Genomic DNA, 25,917 nt, shown 5'->3' on the forward strand with positions numbered 1-25,917 from the left:
GTCTCAAAAAATCTGGAATATAATTCCATATCACAGCGAAGCTAATACCTTGCTTTTACATTTCAAACACCCAAGCACATTAGCATTTATTTTCTTTCAAGTTCAAAGCCAACCACTGATTTAATGTCACCACACGCTTAAAGCCACCTCACCTCACACTCATGCCCTTTCGAAGCCCCTTTAATCTTGTCATCAAGTGTTTCATGCTCCTATATGTCATTTGTGCATTTGTATTTATAACTCATTCTTTATATCCTATCATAAATGCATGTTTCTGCTGCGTTCGCTGTCATTTTAATTGGCAGGAAAGAGAAATATCTCACATCAGTAGCAGTGTTTTTTGCTGCATTTTATCCCATATTCATTCTTTATTTCTTTACTACTTGTACTACTTACTACACAGAACAGTTGACATGTATACAGACTCTTCGGCGTATGCTTTTGATGCCACTGGTGTTTTTGATATATACTCTACACCTATTTTCTTTGCACATGCTACTGCACAGTCCAGTGCTGCACCATTCACCGTTCTTTATTTATTACCTTAATCTCATTTGTTCAGTTCTTGTTGTCCATGTTCCTCGCTGTATGTCTTTTCCAGTGTAGTGCAGAGAGCAATGTAGACCGGGGTCAGCTGATGGCCCCCTTGGTGCCCCTATGCTCGAAGGAGTGCTGTGAAAGTGCCCTCTCTGATGCCCCGATGGTAGATAACACAGGATAGACAACTGTCTGTGCCCTGGTGCCCCTGCCCCTCAAACATCCTGAATCCGCCACTGCCGGGGTCAAATTAAAAAAAAAAGAAGAAAAAAAAATGACAGTGAACTGAATATCTTTGGGACATCAGATTAGGCTCTTGGAAACACATTTTTCAGACCAAACAACTCATTCATTAATCGAGAATAATCGTCAATGAAAGCAATCCTTAGCTGCAGCCCTTTCTGACATCACAGCTGCATACAGCGTGCGTTCTTGCAGATGCACATCACTGATGCATGGCTGGATGCTGTACATCTGCGTGCTATCGTGAGAAAGGAGAGAGAAAGAGAGGGATCCCCCTCGCTGCTTTCCCTTGAATGACATTTGCAGGAGGAAACACATTTGTAACACAGCACGTACAGTAGCTATACTCTCACTCGCATCCCCCCCCCCCGCCCCTCACCTCCTCCTCCTCCCCACCACCACCATCCAATTTACCAGCGTGCGATGCATTTAGATCCCTGTGAGGTGGTGGGGGAGGAGGAGGAGGAGGAGGGAGGAGAGAGGGGGTGCAGCCACACTACATGGCTCTCACATGACTGCGCTGCACATTATAACCCAGCTCGGAAGCCAATGGGGTTTCGATGTTGGAGTGACGTCAGGGGGGCGGGTCGGTATCTTCTCTTATGTGTGTGTACGCGTGCGTGTATGTGTGCGCGTGCATGTGCAGAACCCCCCTCTCCCCTCCTCCCCCTCCTCCTCCGCCAGGCAGCAGGCAGGCAGGCAGGCAGGCAGGCAGGCAGGCAGCAGCTCCAGTCTGTACAGGCGCAGTGAGTGCAAGTGTGTGCAGCTCGGCTGGCCTCCCCTCCGCACTTGAATGGACTAGATTTCCCCCCTCGCCGGGCCACGTAAGAAGCACAGCAGCACCACGGGAGAGAGGATGTCCTGCTGAACCGAGGGATAGGCCTGGGAAAGTCGGCCGGCCGTCCCTTCCTTGCTTCCTTCCAGCAGCAGACACACAAACACAAGACGACACTTTTCTCCCCATTCGGACCGGACCGAGAGAAAAGAGAGAGGACGTCGCCTCCCCGCACACAAAGAAGCTACAGCAGTGTGCTTTTTTTTTTGTTTTTCCATCCGGATTGGGGTTTTTTTTCCTCCTTCTGTGCTAGATGACAATCGCCGTGCATGGATAATATGATCCCGGGGAACAAGGCCGTGCACTGACCTGGTACTAGTTAGCTGAAGGAAGCTAACTAGTTAGCTCTGCACCTGCTAGCCATCATTTTGTCTTGTCAAAGATTTCGGCTAAAATCCAGCAGCTTGCAAAACTTGCTCTCTGTATTTTGGTTTTGCTCGTGCATTTCTTGTGTTTCGTCCCCTCCTCTCTCTGTGCCTGTGAGCTGTATCCAACAAAATTGTTTCCGTTTTACGAAACGTGCCATATAAATATAAATATATATATATATAAATATATGTACACACCATTAACCGGCGAGATAAGCTAGCAGACACGCCGCTGCGGGGGTTAAACTCTTCATTCATTGTGGAAAGCTGACTTTCTGGTCGCCTTTGTTTCACTTCAGTCGCGTCCTCTCGCTCTGCTAACGTGAATGAAACTGCAGCGGGTCTGTGCAAAAGGGTTTCCAGTCGACTTGGGGGCAGAAATCCTGTCATTTTAGCCCGGCTTCACCTCCTGAATGGAAAACAAAGGGGGCCAAATGAACAGTTGAAAAAAAATTACAGACCCTCCACCACCACCGACGAGCCAGCTCTCCTTCCTGTTCACAGCCTGCCTGCAGTCTCCTGCAGCAAGGTGCATTTAAAACCCATCCGTTTTTTTTCCTACTTTTTATTCAAGATTTACTAAAAGCACCGGACGATTTGTGGCATTTTGCAGCCGAGTTTAGGTGCACGAATCCAGGAGGAGGAGAACAAGGAGCAGCCCCCCTCCACCACCACCACCACCTCGGTTTTGTGGAGTTTACGCACTTATTCCTCATGAACATACAGAGGTCAAATCCAATTAACATTTCACGTTATGGGAGATCGCGGCACAAATCGCACGATTTCGAAGAATTGTCTTGCTTAAGGACTACAGAGTCGCACCAGAGCTTCAGCCCCAACCTCGGGTCCCCCAGCCCGCCGGAGACCCCGGACTCCTCGCACTGTATCTCCCGCATCGGGGACTACCTTTTGTTGGAACCACTGGAGGGAGACCACGTTTTCAGAGCCGCCCACCTGCACAGCGGGGAAGAGCTCGTATGTAAGGTTAGTAGGCACAGTAATGGTATCCTACCTTTTTTTTTTTCTTTAATAAATGCTCCCAGAATAGCCTCTCTACCTCTGCAAACATCACATTTTCCAGGAGAAAAATCAGCTGTTCTTGCAGGTTTTATCTCACCTTCTGCATTCATTATTGGCTTTATTCCAGTGCATATTGCCCCTAAATGTAAAATGCACACACTTATACAAAGAAATACTGAGCTGATATATGTAGGTTTTTTTTGTGTGGCTATTGCAGCAAATCCACACCCCTCAAACTTTTCAATAATTTGCCTGAATTGTAAATAGAGAGCTGGCACAGGCAGCCCTAATGGAAAAAGTGAATGGGGCGAGCTGCGTGGTTTGGATTGCATGATGTAACGTTGACAAAGGAGTGAGTAACCACGCACACACTCCTCTCCCCTGCTCTTCTCGCTTACATATGGCTTCTCTCTTTTCATAGTGCTCTGCTATAATCCTATTATTTCACCCTGGGATTTATATTTGATGCACGAGCGTAGTCACAATGCACATTTTGCACCGATTTACAGGGATTGTGATCTTTTTAAGAGAGAAGCACACAGGGGCTGGGGAACTTTACAAGTTCAACCAGCTGCTGTGTGACATTGACTCCAGCGTTGACCCCCTCCCCTCCCAAACCCAACCATAAGAATAAACCACTTTTCCCCAGAGGTTGGAAACACACCCTTTCCTCACCACATTTATAGCCAGTATTGACTTTGACATATTACTGATTATAAGGGCACGGGGGTTATCCCTGAGGTACATTCCAGCTTTAAGCAGGCTTAAGTGGATTGATAAATTGAGACACTAGTTACATGCACCGTTGGACTCGTAAGGCATGACATATCCAGTAACCCGTACCTTTTGACTCGAGATAATGTTTCGTCATGGCAATAACAAATTAACGGCCTTTGGCACAGCCTGTGAGCTAACTGCCTTTTGACCTCATCTTGTTTTCGTGCCGGCACCAATCAATCCACACTTCGGATTGATCATTCCTGCCTAGCTGGACGCCTAGGTTGCAACTTAAGATCTCGAGAGCTGTGGGGTGTATTTGTATTGACTGCAGGCAGAGGAGCCCTCTCACCTGGGCTGGTTGCTCTGACAGTCAATTGGTGGTGGTGGTGGTGGTGGTGGTGGTGGTGATGGTGGGGTGTTTCTATGGAAACAAAAGAGACACTGCAACCCCCAGGCTGCAGTACAATACGTTCACTGACACAAGGCTTTCACTTTGCCTCCGTGCAACCGTACTCCCTCTGCCAAAAGAGTAAACACAAGTTTGGTGACACAAAAACAACCACCTAATGAGTCAGTAGCACCAGTAGGTCACCCTAGGTTTAAACAAAAGCTTACTTGGCTCAAAATAGACTGTAAACATGAAGGCTTTCCTCTCTTATGATTGCAGGTTTTCGACATTGGTCGATACCAGGAGTCACTGGCGGCCTACTTCGCCCTGGGCCAGCACCAGCACATTAACCAAATCCTGGAGATCTTGCTCGGGGAGACTCGAGCCTACGTGTTCTTTGAGAGGAGCTATGGAGACATGCACTCTTTCGTCCGCACCTGCAAGAAGTTGCGGGAGGACGAAGCTGCCCGACTCTTCTATCAGATAGCCTCGGCCGTGGCACATTGCCACGACAACGGACTGGTCCTCCGTGACCTCAAACTGAGGAAGTTTGTCTTCAAGAATGAGGACAGGTGAGTTGTGCAGAAAGCATTTTATCTCTGTATATCGACTGTTTGACTGTGTGCACTATTTCTCTGTTTCATCCGTACATGTGTGTGTGATATAACAAGTGCCAGGATTAGCTGTGTTATAGTATCTCAGTTTACATGCAGGATGGTGTAAACTGACACGATGCAAAACTGACATGCCTCTCCCAGATGTTATGCAGAGTACAGGAAACATAAGCCCTTTGTGTCTCCCCCAGCTATTTTTGTGAACGAGGTTTAGTATACACTCAGTATATACAGTATATACAGTGTGTGTGTGTATGTATATATATATGTATATGTGTATATATTTATATATATATGGATTATTGCAGTGCAGTTATTCCAACGGCGGTTGAACTGAAAAGCAGGGACAAAGACGTTGCCAGGACTAACTTTGGCATGACAGATTTGCAATTAAAGCAAGCTTTTGCGATTGCTGCACTTCTGTAGTGATCAGCAGGAGAAATCTGTAGACTCACACTTACACAACAAAGGTTGACTGACCTCTGCTGGCAGCATTTCAAAACTACATGCATAACATTCAGGCATCTGTTGCCACAGCAACCTGAGAGCTCCTTTTTTTATTAATGAAGATATATATATTTATATCTAGCACATGTCAGACTAAAAATATTTTATTACACTTTGTACTTATGTCAATGCAAACGCTCAAGGATCCTAGGGAAACGTCTTTACAGCCGGGTCCCATTGCACAGGCACAGACTGCGCTTTGATGCCCTCTATCTGAATGTGTGACGTCACTCTTTGGCGCTAACTGTGGAAAAAGGGAAGTTGAGCTGCCTCACATATTCAGTACAGGTCCAGTGACCTTGAATGCTACACCCGACCCCCACCTCCCCCTCTGCTCCTCCCATTAAATGATTGATGTCAGGTGAATTTAAAGAGTGTTGGTTCAAGACAGTATTGGGTCACATTTACTATATAGCCTGTCAAGAATCCTCTTACACCCTTTCAGTCCCGGTTCAGTGGGAAGCGACAGTACAGAGACGAGAAGGCGAAGATATTAGCTGAGATATTCTCTGGCTTGAAGCCAAGTGTGTAACAGAAGCAGAAGGGAAGAATACCACACACAAGAATTATACCTGAGCCGGCTTCCTCAGCAGCTTCCTGAGCTGATTTTGTCACACTGCTGTGAACCTTTGCCCAAACATCAGCCTGTTTAAAGAGCATCGGTCAAAGGTTGGCCCTCGAATAGAATCAAACACAGCTACTTAAACAGGCCCTGCTGACGTCTTCCTCCTGCACCAAGCTCATGAGACATTTGAGGATCAGCACGTGGCATCCCATAGCTTAAGTAAAGACAACGTGCTGCTATTAAAAAATCTTTTATTTGAATTTCTAAGCCCTCCTTACTGTAATAATAGGTTTGCGCATGTCCTCTGAATGAGCTGTTAACCAGGCAGTGATATGCTGTATTTAAAAAAAGCGCATGGCTCTTTATCTCACAGAGGAACAATGGCCGTTCGGCTCGAGGAAACAATGGAGCGCTCCTGGTTTGAAAAATGTGAAAACGCTCTCCAGCATATTAATGAAAGCAAACTATTATTACAGACGATGAACCAGTGAGTGGGCTAAAAAAGTGTAGGCACGTGTCACAGATGGCAGAAAATTACAAAACCCTGTACTACTTTGGTTTCCTTCTTGCCAGTGGCTCCCAGTCGTTACTATGACGCACCCCGGCTCATTGTCTGCTGCATCGCGTCTCATGGACCTCACACGCAGATGGCAGCGTTTGCACAGCCCCACAAGTGTCTCTTACCATGCACGTGGAAAATGTCCCTGCCCGAGCCTCTTAAGATTCTTTAGCGACAACGCTTCTGAACAACCGACCATTATTATCAGCACTCAGCGGTATCATAGCTGCTATTGTGGGGGCTGGTAGAAGAGTGCAAAAAGATGCTATTTTGAGGGGGAAGAGCAGGAGGGGAAGAAAAAAAATCCACATTGTCGGGGCCTTAATTCTCGGAGCGAAACAGTTCAATGCATGAAACCTAAGACGATCAGTCACCCATAATTGTGTTTCTTTTCAATTGTGGAGCTCTTTTGGAAAGCCTATTTGTACGTCAATGCTTTTTGGCTGGGCTTTTATCTAAGTGAAAGGAAATGTCAAACTTAAACCCCGAGCATTATGAGCTCTACTTCCTCTGATATCCAAAAGCGATGGATCTAAAACACTCAAGATGTCCATCAGAGCAAATTACCCCACTTGAGTGTCTTTTGTATTCTGCTTTTTGTTAGTTGGCATCCAGAGATTGGAGCTATGATAGTAATAATCACATAATAACATTCAGATTATCAAAAGATTCTATGTGTACATTGTTTTGTTAAGTGCTGTCATCATGCTCAATGGGTTTTTTTTTTTTGTTCCTCTTGTGTGTCTGCAGAAGCCTCGTGAAGCTGGAGAGCCTTGAGGACACTTATATCCTGGATGGTCTTGATGACTCCCTGTCAGACAAACACGGCTGCCCAGCTTATGTCAGTCCTGAGATCCTCAATGCCAACGGCAGCTATTCGGGGAAGGCGGCTGACGTCTGGAGTCTGGGCGTCATGCTTTATACCATCCTCGTCGGGCGCTACCCTTTCCACGACGTTGAGCCCGGCTCTCTGTTCAGCAAAATCCGCAGGGGCCACTTCAACATCCCGGAGACGCTCACGCCCAAGGCCAAGTGCCTGATCCGCTCCATCCTCCGACGGGAACCCGCAGAGCGCCTCACCTCTCGGGAGATTCTGGAGCACCCCTGGTTCACTTCCTCCGGGGCGCTAGGGGGCGCCGTGGTGCACGGCAGAGGGGAAAGGGAGCAGGAGCAGATGGTGCCTGAGGTGAACATGGAGGAGGAGCTGGAGCAATTCTTCAGCTGAGCAAACAACCAAGCACAAAACAGAAGACTCCGCCACGGTCGGCTCGCCACGCTCACAGCAGAGCCAAAAACAGTAGTTTAGAGATTATATAGGTGAACATTTGTCACTCATAATAAAGGTGTTTCCATCTTGTTTCCTTTTTCCACCATTTCATGGAAAACCTTGAGCCTGGCATGACAAATGGCATCTATACATCACCTGGCGGTGCACCTCCCGTTACGGGGACGGTGCCGCCAGACATGCAAAGTTGCAACCAATGTAGCAAAATGTTCTTTTTGGATCTGTTTGGTTTAATGTGGTGCTCATAAAAGTAGACACATTCACCATTTTTGACACTATGGAAAGCATGAAGGGACATAAGAACACAGGAAACCAAGGAGAACAGTTCAAAGTGAACTGACAAACTGCGACACCACAACTTTTCTTACCGTTTTTGTTTTTTCTTTCATAGCTTTAGGTGGTACCAATTAAAACCACAGACCCAGGGTCAGAAATCACAACCCTAAGTTCTATTGTTAGACAAATACAAGGTGATTATCCCTGACCTGGGATCATTGGTTAATAAACGGAGCAGCTTAGGCTTTTATTATTTTTTTTTCATCATCATCAACAACATGGTTGACCTCGTCTTTGTTTCAAGTTTAGTTTCGTCGTCTCATTTGTCTCGGTTTCACATCATTGATAATTCTGACATAGTCATTAAACTCCTTGATGGCCTTGTTTTCAGTAATTTGTATGTTTCTGCCTCCTCAGTCTTCTAAGCCTTTACCACACACTTCATTATTCACCACCACACTTCTTTTTTTTTTGTTTTTGTTTTGTTGTTGTTTTCAAGCTATTCCACTCTGTTGTTACTGCTGCTTTAATATCACTCCCTAAACCTCAATCTTAAAACTGTTTATTCTTGGTAAGCCTCCAAACATGGCGTCATGCACTTGATGTGTTAGGTGAATGGACGATTCCACCTTTTAAAAAAAAATTAGCTTCCTCTTATTTAAATTCATTCTTAAGTTGTAGAAAAACGAGAAACGTAACATTTATTTAAATTGTAACAGCTATATATATATAAAAATATATATAAATAAATATATATTTAAAACTACATTGCAGGGTTTTTCTTTATCCAGAGATTCCTTTTTCATGTATGATGTAGGCAATATCTTGACACAGGACAGGCACAAAGAGGAAAACGTCTGTCTGAAGTTTTAGAAACTCTTCAGTGCCAGTATTCTGGTGCCCCCCGACAGCCCCATGACACCCGGTCTCCCTTCTTTTCTTTTTAAAAACTTGATACGAGATATTCAGTGATAGTATTGCTATGACATGCTCACTCCAGGACCTCATGTTAGTTTTTCTACTGCCTGCGTAGGTTCTGTGAAACGATCATGCTCGGAATGGGTACCAGTGGACATGTTTTGTCGTATCTCAATGTTACTTGAATTTGTGTTTTTTAATCTAGTCATTGGCATGTGCCCCATGAATGCTATAGCCTGCCTAGCAGGGTGGGGGGGGGGAGGGGATGGGAGGGTTGTGTGGGGGGGGAGGAGGGTGCTTGTTTTTTAAGAAAAGTTAAAAACATGAAAATTCTCAATTTGCTACTTTTCTGAGTTGCTTTTCAGTAATAAAAAAAAAATTGCTTTTATTGTTTTTTGTAGACAGAGCTACCTTTTATTTAAGTTGGTGCTGATTTGGTGCTAATGTTAAGTCCTTTTTTTTTGTTTCATGGAGGGGGGTGGTGCATGGTGGGATATCTGCCTCAGATGTTCTGATTGTATCGTAAACAGATTCTGGTGTTTTGTCCAAATTTATTCAGTAAATAAATTGTGAACTGCTTATTTGACTTTGTTGTTCTTTTCCCGTGCACTTGATCAGCACATAGAATTGAAGCTACTAGATGACACGACATGCAGCATTACACCTTGTCATACTGTACCTTGTTACCTAAACGAAGGCGTGATGTGTTTGTTTGGTCAATAATACATAATAAAACATTTTTCAGTAAAATCGTGTGGTACCTTACTCGTATTTTCATTGAATTATAAATTGCACTGACATCTCCATGGGATAATCCATTTTGACGGCTTGTCAAACGAATCCTTTCCTTTCATATCTGACTGAAGGGCGAGAGACAGCTATTCATCCCCCAAGTGATTCCAGTGCTGTGATGTGGAGATTTTTTGCAGCCCCTGTTTCATCCACATATGACAAATAATTATTTTTCACTTCCAGTACACTCTCAGCCAGTGTGCCCTGACAAAAGCACTCCCCAGTTCATCATGAGATTGCAATCACTGACAGAACTTGAATGGTTTCCAAATGAGCAGAGAGAGAAAAAAAAACAGGCTTTTTGCTCCGTCTGAACCGCTCTGTCAGCCCCACTTCATCTAAATGATCGCACACATGAGGCTCGAGGAAAAAGCTCTTCAGTCTAATAATTTTCCTTGTGGCACTCCTGCGAGACACCCTTAACTACAGCGTTATTTTTTTCTTTTTCTGTTCAGCATGAGAGCTGAGAGCAATGTAGCTCTGCAAAGCTTTAGCTGACCTGCTCTGCTGACCTCAGAAAATCACTTCAGATTTTTTTGTTTCATGCAAGTCTAGGCCACGTGTGGACCAACATCTGTGTGTCAGTGTGCGCCTCAGAGCTGTTCTCCACCTGTCATGTTCATGCAGAGTAATCCTGATTAAGGTTAGATCTATCAGACAGGACAGACAGCTGATGTAATAGCCCAAATGTTCACCATCGCGCTGTGAGGTTTTAAGGCCAAAGTTCCCAGTTCCTCTGTAATCACATGTGGAATAGATGGATCACTGTGGCACAGCGTGTTCTGATGTTAGTCAACAGTTTATCGGCAAGGCTGAAAAAGGCCAGCTTGCTATGATGCAAATAAAGGATGCAAAAACAAGAGTGGTGCTTTCAGAGCTCCATGGACAGATAATTGCTTTAATGGACTTGAGCTAGTGAATGCTAGACTGACCTCTAGTGGCACGAGTGGTGAAGTACAGGGGTAGAAACACCTCAATGTAAAAATATTTGATTAAAAAATGATTGTTTTTCTCACCTACACAAACACCCCAATGCCACACTCATCACCCTGACCCTAGAAAAAAAGATAATACCGCTCAACTGGAAATGTAGACACAAAATAACAAGGTCACAAAGGCTTTGTTTTGTCTCTCGATGGAACAAATAACTGAATTTAACAAAAACAGCTGAATATCTAGACACCTGGGGCCCCTCTGTGGAAACTCAGCTCCCCAAATAATAAGCTTTATTGGCAGGAAAGTTACATTACGTCCAAAGCTAAAGCGTGCATATTATTGAATGATTACATTTGACACAAGAAAACAAAATGGATTATCACAAGATTAGAAATACATTTTAAACATACACACTCTTAATCACCTAAGTGTAGAGCTTGTTCATCTTTATGACAATAGTCAACATATGTTGCAGCCTTTACTGCACACTGTAAAGGGGGGGTGGGGGGGCAGAAGTTCAGGATTAGCTGGCAGGAAGGGCTCTTATCTTGGTTCAACTCCTGGACTCTGACTCTGAAGAGGTCACAAGATAAGAATCATTTATAAACTTTTGATAACTCGCGTTTGAATTGTAATTAACACAGGGTATTGGTCATGTTCTGCCCTGCATGCAGTATTGGTTGTGTGTCTGAACTCTAAGTATATTTTTATGTAACTCTGCATGCAGGGCTTCTGTTTTCCCCATTGTGGAAGTTCATGGATGGTAAGTTGACCCCACACTTCACTGCCAACTGTGTCTATTACTGTAATTTGAATTTTATTGCCTCCCTTTCTTTTCTCCAGATATAGATAACAATGCATATTCATGTTGTACATCAGTAACTGTTTAGATTAATCATAAACCAACAGAGTTTGTTTGTCTGATTACCTTTCTGTCTGCCGGTACGTTTGTCTGCCTGTCCATCATCTGTCGTTTGACTCTGACTAATATTATGTAGAGGCAGGCGGTGGTGGTGGTGGTGGTGAGGAGGACTTTGGTTTTTGTTTTACTTTGTAGCTGTTTTGTCTGTTTTTTCTATTTGATTTTATTCATATACACACTTTGTCTTTTATATGAAGTGACAACACCTTGTCTGTTAGTGCACAATTGAAAATGTATTGAAATGAATAAATGACTAAATAATTACTGAACAAAAAATAGTCAAAATTGCTTTGCATGGAAGTGCATTATATAAGCCGCAAAATGTCATGTCTTTATGATGCAGAGTCAACTGATTCAGTGTTATATTAGTCTACCATACTGCATATTGTTGTATCATTACCACTGACTAGTTAAATGCGGGTACCATTTTCTTATAAGGGGTTGTGAGCTGTAACTCCCCCTTTAATGGCTTATAGCTGATCTATGAAGCAGTGGTTCCCAAATGGTGTGATGTGGGATTTTGTTGCAACCATATACAATTCCTCTGTACACATTCATATCCTAATACAGAAGCAAATTCTTTACCCTAAAAAAATCCATGTACAGAGTGATTATATAACACATGTTATGGAGGCTGTTTGGCACAGATTAAAAAAACCCCACTGCTATAAAGCATTAGTAAATGTATTCAGCCTTAATAAAGTCACATGTTGCAGATTAAAAAACATTTTCAATGGGTGAATTATTAGAAAATGGCACCTGAATGTCTGAGAGGCGTTTTATTGTTGCAGCTGATTTGAGGTGAAGCTAATTGTAACCATCTACAATATACTGTAGGGGTAGTAATGTAATGATACATTATATTTTTAAGCTTGTCATATATTCTGCATGGTTCTTAAATGCATGGTTAGTAGTGGCAGTTGTTAATATGTGTTCACGCTAGTGTGTGTTCAAGTTTCCATCTCTACACTGTGCAGTTCGGCTAATTAGAGCAGCTTCTGCTGACGACACAACGTTGCAGTAGCAGCAGTTTCAAAGCATAAACAAAATTTCCTCAGCAAACCATGCTACTATTACGATTCTCTACAGAGTCTGGCCGGTTATACAAATTAAAAAAATTCTAGTTATAGAAGTCATTAGTGGTTGCAGATAGAGAGAGATTTAAAAGGCTGACACAAGCCAACACCAGGACTGCACACAGCCAGACTCCCTCCCCCCTGCTTGCTTGTATTGTCTGTTGACAGGAGTTATTCATCTCGTGTTTACACTATTCATTCAGTGCCGTGCATTTCCACAATCTGCCAGGCTGACAGTGAAAGCTGTTGACACTCACAAACTTTTTCAAGACTCCGAAAACATCTCAGACTCTGGTTCTGTTTGAGCTAAATAATTGATGTGTGTTTGCAGCTTATTCCAACGCCGGTGATTTAGCTGTTCAGTTAAATGGGAGTGCCATTCAAATCACAAGTTTGTTTTTTTCTTTTTGGCAGTTCAATGTTTGTCTATTGTCCTCGGCTTTCTGCGAAAAACACAAACTAACATACAGCCTGGAAGTGCTCCATTATCACTAAACGGAAGATTAACTTCAGGGACAAACGTAATTTTTTTGGTCTTACTTTAAAATCCAAATAAGTTGTGTTTGCACCGCTTGGTCCACGACATATGCAGTGACCCGCTGCCCTGGAAAATCCTGCTGTCACAGTAATCTTCTTTTGCAATCCAGTTTCTATGGAGATTAATACGGGTGTGAGATAACGGATTTAGGGAGGAAGTACTGCGGGCTATTTTCTCTGATGAATGGGAGATATTAATAATACTATCTCCCCACTATGGGAGATAGATAGACCAAAGCTGACACATGGCAGATCGCTGAAATTTAGGATAATTTATCCTCTTAGAAAGTATAAATTTACTTATTTTTAAAGAGGCAGTTCACCCCCAAATCAAAAATACACAAATCTTCTCTTACTTGCAGTGCTGTGTATGTATCTACATATTTTTGGTGTACGTGGCCGAGTTTTGGAGATATTGGCTTGAATATAATGGAACTAGATGGCACTCAGCTTGTGGTGCTCAAGGCAACACAAAAAATAAAACTCAACAGCATTGTCTCCTCCAGAAATCCTGACCCGGTAACTCAGGATAATCCACAGACCTTGTTGTTTCATTTTCATGTCAGAACTATTTTCTTTCTACCACACTACACCCACCAACCGTATCACCACACAAGAAGTACATCACCTTTGAGCGAGCTGAAGTTGCAGTTCAGCCGTGGAGGACGCCATTAATGTTTACATCCCACGCTGTCACGAGCAGGAGCTTCTCAACCATTAGCTGGTGCACGTTTCCTTACATTTGGTGGGTGAAGATCAGTAGACAGAATGTTGAAGTGTTCACAACAAAACAAATCAAATCAGACATTATTTATAAAACACTTTTCAACACATCAAAATACAATTCAAAGTGCTTTACAAGCAATTGAAAAAGAAAACCCATCAGAAAAAAAAAGAAAAAAAGATTGGATTTAGCGACTAATGCACACCATGACAGCAACAAAATAAGGGGAGTTGAAATAATAAAAATGCAAAATGCAAAATGAAAATGAGATATTCCCAGCTCCTCTTCAGATCCGACAGAAGGCTGCTTCAACAGCTTGGAGCATAACGGCTAAAAGCAGCACCACCAAATGTTTTTGCTCTGCTTTGTGAAACAGCTAAGTGAGAAGAGCCGGGGGGTGTGAGGGGCCTGCCTGGTTCATAAACCAAAGGCAATTGTGAAAGATCGTCTGGTGCACGTCCATGTAGTGCCTTACAAACTAGCCAATATGAAAAATAAAATTGGTGTGATGTGTGCTCTCCTTTTGGTCTTAGTCAGCACTCTTGCAGAGGCAGGATTTTGAATTAATTGCAGCTGATTTATTGTGTTCTTAGACCAGAAAGGAGAGCGTAATAACAGTCTAGCCTGCTTGTTATAAAAGCGTACATTAGTCTCTCTGAGAGAAATGGCCTCACTCTGGATTGAAGTGATAAAATGCTGTTTTTGTTGTCTTGTTTCCAGTAGAAACAAGCTATTGCTGTTGAGTTTTTCGAAAGTATTTTGTTGGCACATTGAGCCGAGTACGATCTAAAAAAACTTGGCAGCAAACACTAGTAGAAAAATAGCGCTACAGGTAAGAGGAGAAATATGTATCTTTGATTTTGCAGTGAACTGTCCCTTTAAGGGCAGTTTCACAGGTAGCTCTCCCTATGTCCCCTTATAGCTCTCCTTACTGTATGTGTGTGTTGCCTGTGCAACATCCAATCACCAATATGGGAAATGCTGTAGTATCATCATGTTCACACAGACATAAAGCGTCCTCATCCGAAAATATGTCGTGTTTTCTGTGCTTAGTATTCTGTCAGAGCACAGAGCCAGGGGATGATGTCTTACTGTATAGCACTTACTCCTCACTTACTCCTCAGTTCCTCAGCAGGAATATAAGTATTCTGCAATTCAATTAACTCAGCCTGAGATCAGTTTCGATTTTATGTAACTCAGGGGAACAACACTGCTGTCTCAGAGCGCTGAAAGTTTTTCTGTGTTCCACCGAGCTGCTCCAATTAAGGTTAATGGCATGGTTGTGTAACGATCCTGCTGCAACAAAAACCCTTTCAAACACCGCTGCTATTGTGTCTGGGCCTTGGCAGAATACAGCCGTTCCCCCAACGGAGCCAGTGGGCTATAAAGGTGCTTCAGTGAGCCCGGTCCCCAGGCGCAGCACGGTGCACATGGGTACCCGTGGGTGTTCTGGCAGCAGAGTTTTGTGGCAGGGCACCAAAGAAAACACACAGACAACAGATGGCCTCTGTTGTCTTCCACCACGCCACGAGGCTTCTGCCTGGCTCAGGGTTACAAAACCCACTGAGCAGCAGAGAGACATGGGACTCAGTCAGGTGGTGAGTAATATGTGAAGTGGCCTCCTTATACTTGCAGGTGATCAACAAGCAACATATAGCTGCGTCAGTTTCTATAAAACTTTTTTTTTTTTCCAGTTTGTAAGTGTATATTTTTGCAAGCGTGCCAGGAATCATTAATGCAGGCGTGTGTCACACTGATATTTCTTTAGAATAGAAAAATATTATGATTCATGACGGTGACATTCACATCTGATTTAATCCCATCTTATATAATACACTGTGAATCTATGAGATAGCTCTCTGTAGAGCACACACATTAAGAGCAAGTTATTCTTCTTGAGTGCTTGGTCAAAAAGATTTTTTTTTAAAATAATCACTTTCAACACTAGATGGTGCTCAGCAACAGAGGTTTTGAGTGGAAGCTGATGACAAACATGGACAGTTTTCGTCAGAGATTCCCTGAAGAAGAACATTTACTGTAGTTTCATGTTATACTTTGCACTTTCTGAAGAAAACAAGGATACTCTGCAAAGACATACACGGATAAAATAGAATACAATTGACTAGAAGGTATACTCATCTCTCTTTTTTATATGCATGGGACACAAAGATATATTTCCATTATTCATTTAGAAAAATATTTAATGTAGAAATGTAAGCTAATTGCAATATTAGTGTTTTGCTGTTTTTTTTGCTGACTTGCAAAGTGCACAGAGACTCTTTGGGTGATGTGCACTTTAAATAAAGTTGAAGTTAAAGCTCTATTAATCCTGAAGGAGATTCCTGCCAGTGCCAGAGATGTTTCAAAATTACAGTAACATAAGAATAAATAAAACATACAAACCTGACATCATTGAATAAACATGAAATAAAAGGATAAATTAAAATAAGTTAAAATAACATCAAAACTAAAATAGAAAACATACAATTTGCAATGATAATAATAAGGAAATAAGGGTAATATTGCACCTGATATTGCAAACGTAGTATTGCAAATGACATAACATGAAATTAAGACTGCTCATGGTTAAATCTCCAACATTGCCCTGTTTTTTCAGCATGATACTGTATAATCTGTCACTTATAAAGCCTCTGGAATGATGTTAAATCTTATGTTTTTCTCATTTATATTAAAATACTAATGACTAAATCAGCAAAACTCAGACTTAAAGCCTCCTGTAGCAAACTTTCTGTCCTTTAGCATTTAGCAGTTCTCTCCCTCCTGTCTATGTCACCTCAGTATGAGAAAACTGATGTGTTTTTGGAGCGCTAAAGCAAAAATCGGTCAATAAAGATCTTTCACTCTTGATTAAAATTTCTTGCCCAAAACTACACAGTGCACCTTTAATAAAGTAATCATACAAACTCAGAAGTATTTATATGATGAATGTTTTTCCATAACTGACTAAACAGGCTTTCCTCAGAGGAAAATAAGGTCCCCAGAACACACTTTAATACAGTTTGTTTATGTAGTTTATTCAGTCATGAAAAAAATCAATCAGCGAAGATTTTTTCTCTTCAGATTAAAATTTGCACATTCGCACCTTTAACCTCCCCCCAGGCTACAAAACATATTTAGTGCAACAAGGACTGATCACTCTCTTTTTAATGCTTGTGTAACACATCCTAAGATTAATCTAATGATTAATTCTTAACAAGCTGTTTAGTATCAGTTTACACCCAAGGAAGCATAAAAAAAAAAAAAGCCCCTGATGCTTTTAGAGAAATTGCTCAGCCCAGTGAATAACAGTGCATTCGACTCCAGGGAGCCAGGAAGTCATGAGTGTGTCAGGCCTCACAAGCAGTCGCAGGAAGCGGGGGAAAGCATCGTCCCAATTAAGTGTTCGGAATCATTTTATGCAAGTTGCTTATATTTGACGCTTGGCCCTAAAATGTTTGTTTTTATCAAGTGTTGCCCCAATTATCTGGTCAGTAAACAGCATAATCAGGGCCTCAAGATGACAGAGTAAATTGGAGAGTGGTCTTGCATGCTGTCTTTGCTTTTCACACTCTTTTGTCAATACCCAATTATCCTCTCTGTTGCTGTTCCCACTGATGGCGCATGACTTAAAATAGCTTTTTTTCGGGGGCATTGTTTTCTAATTGCAACAATCCAGAGTGACTTGGCGCATTGATCAACCATTAATGGCTTTAAACAGAATATAGGCGAGGGTTGGTGCCGGAGCAGAAGAGAGATCACACAGTGTTTTCTTGCAGGGTCACTGCAGAAAGGTATTCTCTTTGGCTTGTTTGTCATTTCCCCCCCAAACAAACGGCTTAATGTGCCAATAAAGCTACAGTGAACTGTTTCAGGTCTCACTGACTCTTATAGGCGTTTCTCTCATAAGGACAGCTATATTGACCTGCAGGCATCAGATGAAGCATTGGATTTTTTATGTGGCTGAACACTGGACCTCACACAGTAATTATTGGAAATACTGTCTGCTGCGGCTCCGGGCATGTATGAATCGGTTTTTCCAGGGCTTAATGTTTGTGAAGATTACCTCCATGTTAGTCAAGGACATTGTGTTTGTCTCACTGCTGATCATCCCTGTTAATTACTACACTGTATGTAACTCCATGTTCTGGCTTTTGTAGCTGCATGCATTCATTTTGTAAGATGTAAATTTAAAAAAAAATTGCAATGTTTTTTCACGATTAAACGTATCAATGAACAGCAAATAGTCAAAACATTTACTCAGCTTTCACCCTGTCAAAAGAGGGTGAAACCGTGCTTCACAACACTTTGTTATCACTCGGAAATACGGTTTTCACGGGGTTGACAAATGAGGAAGGCTAGAAATAACATGCTATTTCTGTCTCTGCAACCTTTTGTGGAGCAACCCGTGCTGCTAAATATCAACTGAGAATCATGGAGTAGTTTCAGTCCTAGTGGGCTGACTTGTGGCCCCCAAAAGCTTTAAATCATCTGGCTCAATGAATCAGAGTCTTGACTGAGCCAAATTGCCTGACTGTGCCCTGTGGGAGAGATAATTGGGTGAAACAGGTTGTTTTGTTCCTTACTGAGGTACAAGAGAAGCAGGAGAAAGGAGAAAACAACATGGACTTCTCATTTTAGATAAAACCTCTGAAGCGTGCAGTGTCTAGTTTTTGCTCAGGCTGAGTTTAGGTTTTTCAATAAGGCAGTCAGGAGACTGTAACATCCTGCGTGCTTGCGAGTGGCTCCGGGGGGGCTGGTTTTGCACACGGATATCTGGTAAACGCATTAAAAATACAAGCTTTGATCAGCCTAAGCCCGTGTTAAGATGTAATAAACCATGCATGGCCTGAGACTATGTTTTGACAACATCTGAATCAGTTGCATGGGTAGAAATGAAATTGTCCCCACCGAACTCATCACACATTTTCTTAAACCTGCAACCCCTGCGAGGGAAGGGGACAGCTCAGTCACAAGGATAAAATGTTGGCATTTAAGTTTCCTCAATCCACAGATATATTAAATGTGTGCCTTTAAGCGTGTCGTGTCCTAAGTCACTACTGCTCGAGACAGTGTTAGAACATTTCTAAGCGAAAAACCAGAGGACATTTATTTTTAGTGAGATGTCAACAGAACCAGATGAGCCAAAACTTCTTCTACTGCTTATTTTTTCTAACCATAAGTGGTTCTTGTGCCAAGACCTAACCAGACCATAAGCACAACTGAACTTAAAATTGAAAATGCAACATAAAGAAAGGTAAAGCTGTGACTCTGACATATCATCATTTTAAAGGTGCAGTATGAAAGAATTGGCCACCTGTAAGCTCAGTTAGCCATGTAGGTAGTGGTCCTATTATCTGACTCGAGTATGCCCGGACTGAGTGTTGGCGTTAACAACACTGGCACAGGAGCCTTGGACCACCCCAGGGCTACCTGGCAAACATGTTACATATTGCACCTTTAAGTTGATATTACACCTTTAAACGTCCCATATTGTAGAAAGTGAGATTTAATGTTTTTCTTATTATAAAGCTGGTGTAGTTGCTCCATAAATATAGTATCAAAACGAAACTGTGCCGTTAGGGCTTTGATGATGTCACAACGACACAGTCAGTAGCCTCAACACAACAGTGTTTGCGAAACACGGTGGGCAGGGCCTACTCAGGCCTGTGAGAGCTGACCAATCAGAGCAGACTGGGCTTTTCAGGAGCCGTAAAGAGACAGGAGCTAAAACGCTTCATACAAGAGTGAATAGAGGTGCTGCAGGAATGGACAGTATGAGAAAAGTCACATTTTTAAAAAACATTTTCCAAAATAAAAGTATGAACCTGAAAATAATCATAATATTGGACCTTTAAAATATGTCTTTCTTTGGAAACAGCATCCCACATGTTGTAGAATACACTCAGTACACCTCTACTTTACGCCAGTACTGTTTTTGTCAGGGTCATTTGAGTTGACCAAATGTAAATGCTGAATATGTAAAATGCATGAAAATGTTGTGAGCTGTCTAAAGAGAAAACGAAAATATGCGGATCTCAAATTTGACCATCTGTTGCCAATTTATTAAGAATAAAGTGACCTGAAAGTGAAGTAACCTGACCCGACCATAATTATTGGCATGTCTGTTATAGTCTGGTAGTAAATCTGCATTGCTGTCTGAGCCCCGAGCTGCCCACACTAGGCAGTTGTTTTCCTTTAATTATTAAATGTACAGCGCATCCTGTCAAGTGTTCAGTTTCAGTATTAAACTGCAGGGAACTCTTCATGCCAATTATCCAGCCAAGTAAGAACAAAAGTTTCGTCCCTTGACCCCACTTATCATTCTGCTGTGTTTTTAAATTCACACTCTGAGAGGAACAGTTGCACAGACACACACACAAAGCACCCACACCGACAATCAGACACAACGAATGCCAGACAACTCCACAGAGTTGTGATGTAATTAGACTTGTTAATTGGAAGAGAGCCTTACGCCACCTGCGGCAGCAAGAGTGTGGGTTTGTGGTCATCTTGAAACAGAAATAGTCCCGTTAATTGTTTTGGTTTCAAGGCATGCATGGCGAAGGAGGAAAGCGACAATACAGTTTGTAGTTGCTCTCGAGTTAAACCTCAAACTGCAAAACCTGCTGGCATTAGGGGACATTGTGATCAATTTGCAGGGTTTATTGTCACAGGACTGGCAATTTAATTCACATTCCATCCATATAAAAGCTGCTTGAGCATCACTGCAAGAATGACAGCCATTCAACCACGTACTAACCGCCTGTGTTCACTGACAGGCACAAAGATAAGGAACACCCTGTTAGACAGGAGAAAGATTTTACATCAAAAAATCTGTCTTAAACAAAGACAAGGAGAGAAACACTTTGATAGTTTCAGAGGACGAGCAGCATAAATGTCATTATGATTTAACGCGGGCCAAGTGCCTCAACCCAAAGGCCCTCCTTTAACAACATTTGCATTTCTGAAAACTTGGCATTGCTGCACCAATCTCTTCACAGGAGCAGAGTCATCCTGAATATAAATTTTGCCTAACTCTATGCGCTTATTTCTTGCTTGGAAATCCCTTTTTTGAAGATGCCCTAAATGTGTCACGATGAGGATGCTAACATTAATTGATTTTCCCCGAGACTGATCAGAGAATCATAGCAGCTAATTAATCATTTAAGGAAAAAAAAAGTTAATTCTTTGGTGGTCAGACCATAATTTTCCAAAGAAGAAGAGCCTTGGAGACTGAACTTTCATTTCCAGACAGATATGGATCTGATAATGGATAAACACAGACTCACTGTCTGCTTCATTTCCCTCTAATAGGATCAAATGTGTTGACTCTCCCCTTTTCTGTAATTCGACTTAAAACAAGTCTCCCACACTGGGGTGGGGTCGACTTTGTACTCATGTAGTCATAGACTTGAAGACAAGAGGAAACTACAGCATAACTGCAAAAACAGAATTTACACTCCCATGAATTGGGATTTCCTTATTAAAACAAGATAGACTGGCTTGTGATGCTTCATGTTTGAAAATATCAATTACTGTAAATCTGGGTGCTGCAATTAGTACAGGCATCATCCAAATCTATTGCTGTTATTAATTTAAAAGCTTGAATCTTCAAAATCTCAAATTCTGGTGCATCTTAAGTTAATATTGCTGCTTTCTTGCAACAGTCTTGCAGAAGTGGGTTGTCCCACATGTAAATCAATTATTGAATAATGATTCTTAAGCCAGAGTTATTTCATAAATAATTTTTAAAAAGATGTGATTTAGAAGTTCTACTACAACATGAATTACTTTTGCATGGGGGTCAGCAGTTCCAGTTGTTTCTACTACCATCTGTTTATTGAGAATTAGACTCATGCTGGGTGTGTGGATTTTCTTTCACAGTGGTTTAACAGTATATACATTTCAACAAAGGGAACAAAGTGGGAACGCTGAGGACACACGAGGGAACACTGAGGACACACGAGGACCGGGGACAGGCACAGGAACACAAGAGACGCAGGATGAAACAGACGAATCAACGAAGAGTAAAGGTAAAGCACAAGACTTAAATAGACAAGGACTGATGAACAAATGCAACACAGGTGTACACAGAAAAAGACAAAGACAGGAAATGGAAGGTAAGACATGACCCATGAGGATGAACTTTCAACATAAAACAGGAAATCAGCTGAACTAAAACCTGGGACCTTGACAGTTCAGTCCTAAAAATGATTTCCTGTCAATAAAGTTTGTTTAGAGGCCTGTTAATTTGTTGAACTCTACTCTGGAAGCCACAGATTTAGCATTTCTCTCTTCATTTCCTGTCAGGTGATTATTCAGAACAGTTAAAAATGCAGATGTTGAACAAACACTTTTAAAGTCCCCCTCCAGTAAAATTTGTGTTTATTTCTTTCTTGTTCCTACAGTTGAATGTTTGAGCCTCACTGTGTAGAATGACGTCTGTGCAGAGGTTTACACATGACGGCTGTTTTCACATTCATTGCTGAAAGTCGGATTTTTAAGAGGCGGCGCCTACGAGCACGATTTGCGACATCATAAATAGTTTGGAAGCCGATCCTGGTCCAATATTCAGCGTACACATGTGTGATGTGAAGACTTAAAGCCTCCAGTGCACAAACACTGAAGTTGACTTTAGAGTGAAGTAGGAGACATCTTGTGTCCAGCAGTTAAACTTGTGTCATGAATAATAGAAAACATTCATATAATCTGGGTTTCTTAATGAGGGAGAAGGATTAGATGACATTTTAATGATTTCAATGTGGTGATTTTTCTGCAAAAGCCGTGTCAGACACACATTAGAGAATTTTTTTGGTATGCCTCTGAACATAGAGTATGTGAAGAGGCTCTTTATCTTGGTTTTCTGAGGCACAAGCACAAAAAACTGACACACTCGGCACAGTATGAACTAGGATCATAGAAACATTACAGACAAGACGCCCGGTTTGACAATGATATACGCTGACCATGAAAGAAAAGCACTGAAGCAGCAGCCCTGGCACAGCTGGTAACAGAAGCAGCCCCGACGTCAAAGTGCAAAAGTACAACGAGGGTGATGTATAGCCTGGAATAAATAATAGATAGATAGAATTTGATTGATCGCCTGTGGAAGTGAAGAAGAGAAGAGGCTCCAAGCTTCTCCGCAATTGTCGTTGTCTCACTCCCGCACAGCTTTTTATAAACTGTTGGACTAGACACAAACCTCCTGCATGGTAGATCTGCAATTTTTGTGCCTGTTTTTGATTTGGTTCCCCCGCAACATACAGGGAAATAAATTCACGCGCAGCAGGATAAAATAACAGTTAAACTCGCAGATGCAGTTTGTTTTTTGCCCACTGCCCCCTGAGCCCAATTACTGTTGTTTACAGGCTCCACATTTTGTCACATATAGACTACGGCAAAGGGCATGAGTAACACACTGCCCTGCAGAATCACTGGCGCTCTAGGTAAGTAATTGCAAAATAACCTGTGACAGAAAACAAAACAAGTTGCGGCACGCCTACACCAACAGCGCTGTGTTTTATTATTCAAATCAGCCTTAGACCCAAAACAGTTCCAGCTTAATTTGTAATTAAAAACCAATATCACGATTAACAGCAACCTTTTTCACAACTTCCTGAAAATGTGTTTATCCCCTGTCTTTTTTTCTTCAGTTCATCAGTTCAGTTCAGTTTTTTCTTCTTCTTCTTAAATCAACACACCAGCTACACGTGTTAAAAATATAACTTTAATGACTCTTTAAAACCTTCACTTTTGTCCCTTTAATATCAGCTCATGTAGGGCTAATAAGGTTTTTGTAGATCCTCATCTAAGCTCTCATATTACAAAACACTTTTAGGTAATCTCTGTGCTGTCACTGCAGACACACATACTCTACAATTTTGTTAATTATCAAACAACAATGGCCCATTGTTGTTCACTGCTTCTTCACAGCCCTCTTTACTGCATCTTCATCCCGGCTGCCATTAACTGCGGAGTTGTACCGCACGCCCTCCTCGTGCCCTGTCTTCCCCTCTTCCTGATTTCTGGGTCACGCTATTAAACTTAAGCCTATCATCAGACGGCCCCACGGAGCTCGCTTCCATCATTGTACACGATGCTCATTTTTCCTCCGGTTGAGTCACTCCATAAAAAAAAAAAACGAGATTGCAGATAGGCAGCTTTTATTTGTACAATGTAAGAGTCCTTTTTAATTCAAACTAGTACCTGCTGGCTCAGATTAGGCTCACTGAGCTCGACGACAAATTAGTACACGCCGTCGCACCCCATTTCACATGCTGCCATGGCTGGAAGGCACAGCTGGGAGACTTCTGAAATGAGTGCAAAATAGAATTTGACCCCTGATAAGGCCTCACTATCTCTTCTGCCAAGTGTGACATTTTGATGAAACGCTTGATGTCTCAGGAGTGGCGAGCACTCAGGTATTTTCACCCAAGCATTTTTGGAGTGCATATACTTATAACTTGTATGCTGGTGATGGTGCAATTTATACTCACACTCGTCAGTACTTTACCAGTTCAAGCGCTGTCTTGACATTTTTTTTAATTAGACCGTAGCCATTTATACATCACAGCTAACAGTTTTACCAACTTTACGTGTTTGTGACATTCTCTGGTTTTTAACCATTTCAGGGGTTGTTTCATAAAAATGTAATAAAGTACATTTACCGGGTAACACTTTATAATACCATTATTAATAAATGGTTTATTTATAGTTAATTAAACTTCAGTAAATAGTTATTCTGCTGTTAACAACATGGTTAATGGCTGATAAATACTGTGTGGTTCGTCTATAAACATTATTTTTATGGCCATTATAAAGTTGTAACTGATGTTTTTTTAAACCTTTACAATTGCTTAATAATGACTTAAAAAGCACTCAAATATCAACTAAAGTTTAATTTACCATTTATTAATGATAATTATTATAAAGTGGTACCAAATACTCAACTTCGGTGCAATTAAATATATCCATTATTGTATACTTCTGCTTCACGACATGTTAGAGGGAAATATTGTACTTTTTACATCACTGCATTCATTATTTGCAGTGGTGCTAAAGAGCAGTGATGCAAGTATAATGCACAAACTGAACAGAGGTGAATTTTTCATGTCCTGTAAAGGGGCTGTGTATGACGAGCTGTAAATGACTCCACTGCCGAGTCTTCCTTTACACCTGACCTGTTCAGTACTTGTTTTTTCAAAGGGCCAGATTTGAAGAAAAGTGCCACACGTTTACACAAGTCTCACTTGTAAAGCTTTAAAGAAATTAATGTGTTAAAATAAAGCACTTTTTTACATAGTTTTTCTCCACTTTATCAGTTTTCACAATTTAAAAATAGCTGTCATGTGCACAAAAGTACCGGAAAAATTAATTATGCATCTGTTTTTCTTTAATTTGAAAAGTAGGTTGTCAGTTTTATTCTTGTTATTCCCTCTGCTTAAACAGCCTGGTTTAAAACATCCAATGAAATGAGAGTGCTTGGGTGCTTGGTAACAGACTCATGAATGGACTAATTAGGCACCTAACGAAACGATTAAAGGGCCAGAATGAGGTCGTTTGAGGGGCTGCGTTCGGCCCGAGGGCTGCCGGGTCAACAGGTCAGCTACGAAGCCCCATAACAGTGGTCATCGCAAGAACAGCAATGTAATGTTTAGCAGTATATCATCAAACCACAAATTAACTCTGAATTTGATCTGTTTTGCAACAGCTTTCTCTCCAGCAGTTAACATGACTAGGATTTTTTTTTTCTCCCAGCAGCACTTTGAGTCATCACAGTAGTAAAAGGTGGGATGTTGCTAAAAATATAAAAATGGCTCAGTTCTGTGTCCCAGTAAGCCAGTGTCCCAGTGTGATGGTGACCCTGAAACACAGGCACCTCAAACGAACTCAGCCATCATTAACTTACTGCTCACACCTGTGCAGATTAATGTGGGTTCATGTGTATTATACTGTTTCTGTGCCATACTTAACGCAGGTGTTTTCACTTCAGGCTGATTAGACCAGGTCGACACTCATCAAAATGATTCAGCTCTTCTTCCCCAAGCAATTGACTGATAGAGCTGTCAATCAAACAGTCTGTACACTCCCAAGCA

At 41.8% G+C, this 25,917-nt stretch overlaps 1 protein-coding gene across 1 annotated transcript; it reads left to right on the forward strand.

Annotated features, from left to right (window-relative positions):
* The first annotated feature begins 1,441 nt into the window (after positions 1 to 1,441).
* trib2 (tribbles pseudokinase 2) lies at positions 1,442 to 7,715 on the forward strand. The gene is made up of 3 exons (XM_073493540.1): positions 1,442 to 2,967; positions 4,391 to 4,683; positions 7,107 to 7,715. Exons 1-3 carry the CDS (start codon positions 2,698 to 2,700, stop codon positions 7,579 to 7,581), a joined length of 1,038 nt encoding a protein of 345 aa, XP_073349641.1. The 5' UTR covers positions 1,442 to 2,697; the 3' UTR covers positions 7,582 to 7,715.
* Positions 7,716 to 25,917: the final 18,202 nt, after the last annotated feature.

Source organism: Pagrus major, chromosome 22 (assembly GCF_040436345.1).
Source record: "Pagrus major chromosome 22, Pma_NU_1.0".
NCBI classification, from domain to species: Eukaryota; Metazoa; Chordata; class Actinopteri; order Spariformes; family Sparidae; genus Pagrus; species Pagrus major.

Bases quoted from the DNA above. Each gene is read 5' to 3' on its own strand.
- trib2 (XM_073493540.1), top strand. From the start codon at position 2,698: ATGAACATACAGAGGTCAAATCCAATTAACATTTCACGTTATGGGAGA. The intron at 2,968-4,390 runs GTTAGTAGGCAC...TTATGATTGCAG, and splicing joins GGGAAGAGCTCGTATGTAAG to GTTTTCGACATTGGTCGATA. The intron at 4,684-7,106 runs GTGAGTTGTGCA...GTGTGTCTGCAG, and splicing joins GTCTTCAAGAATGAGGACAG to AAGCCTCGTGAAGCTGGAGA.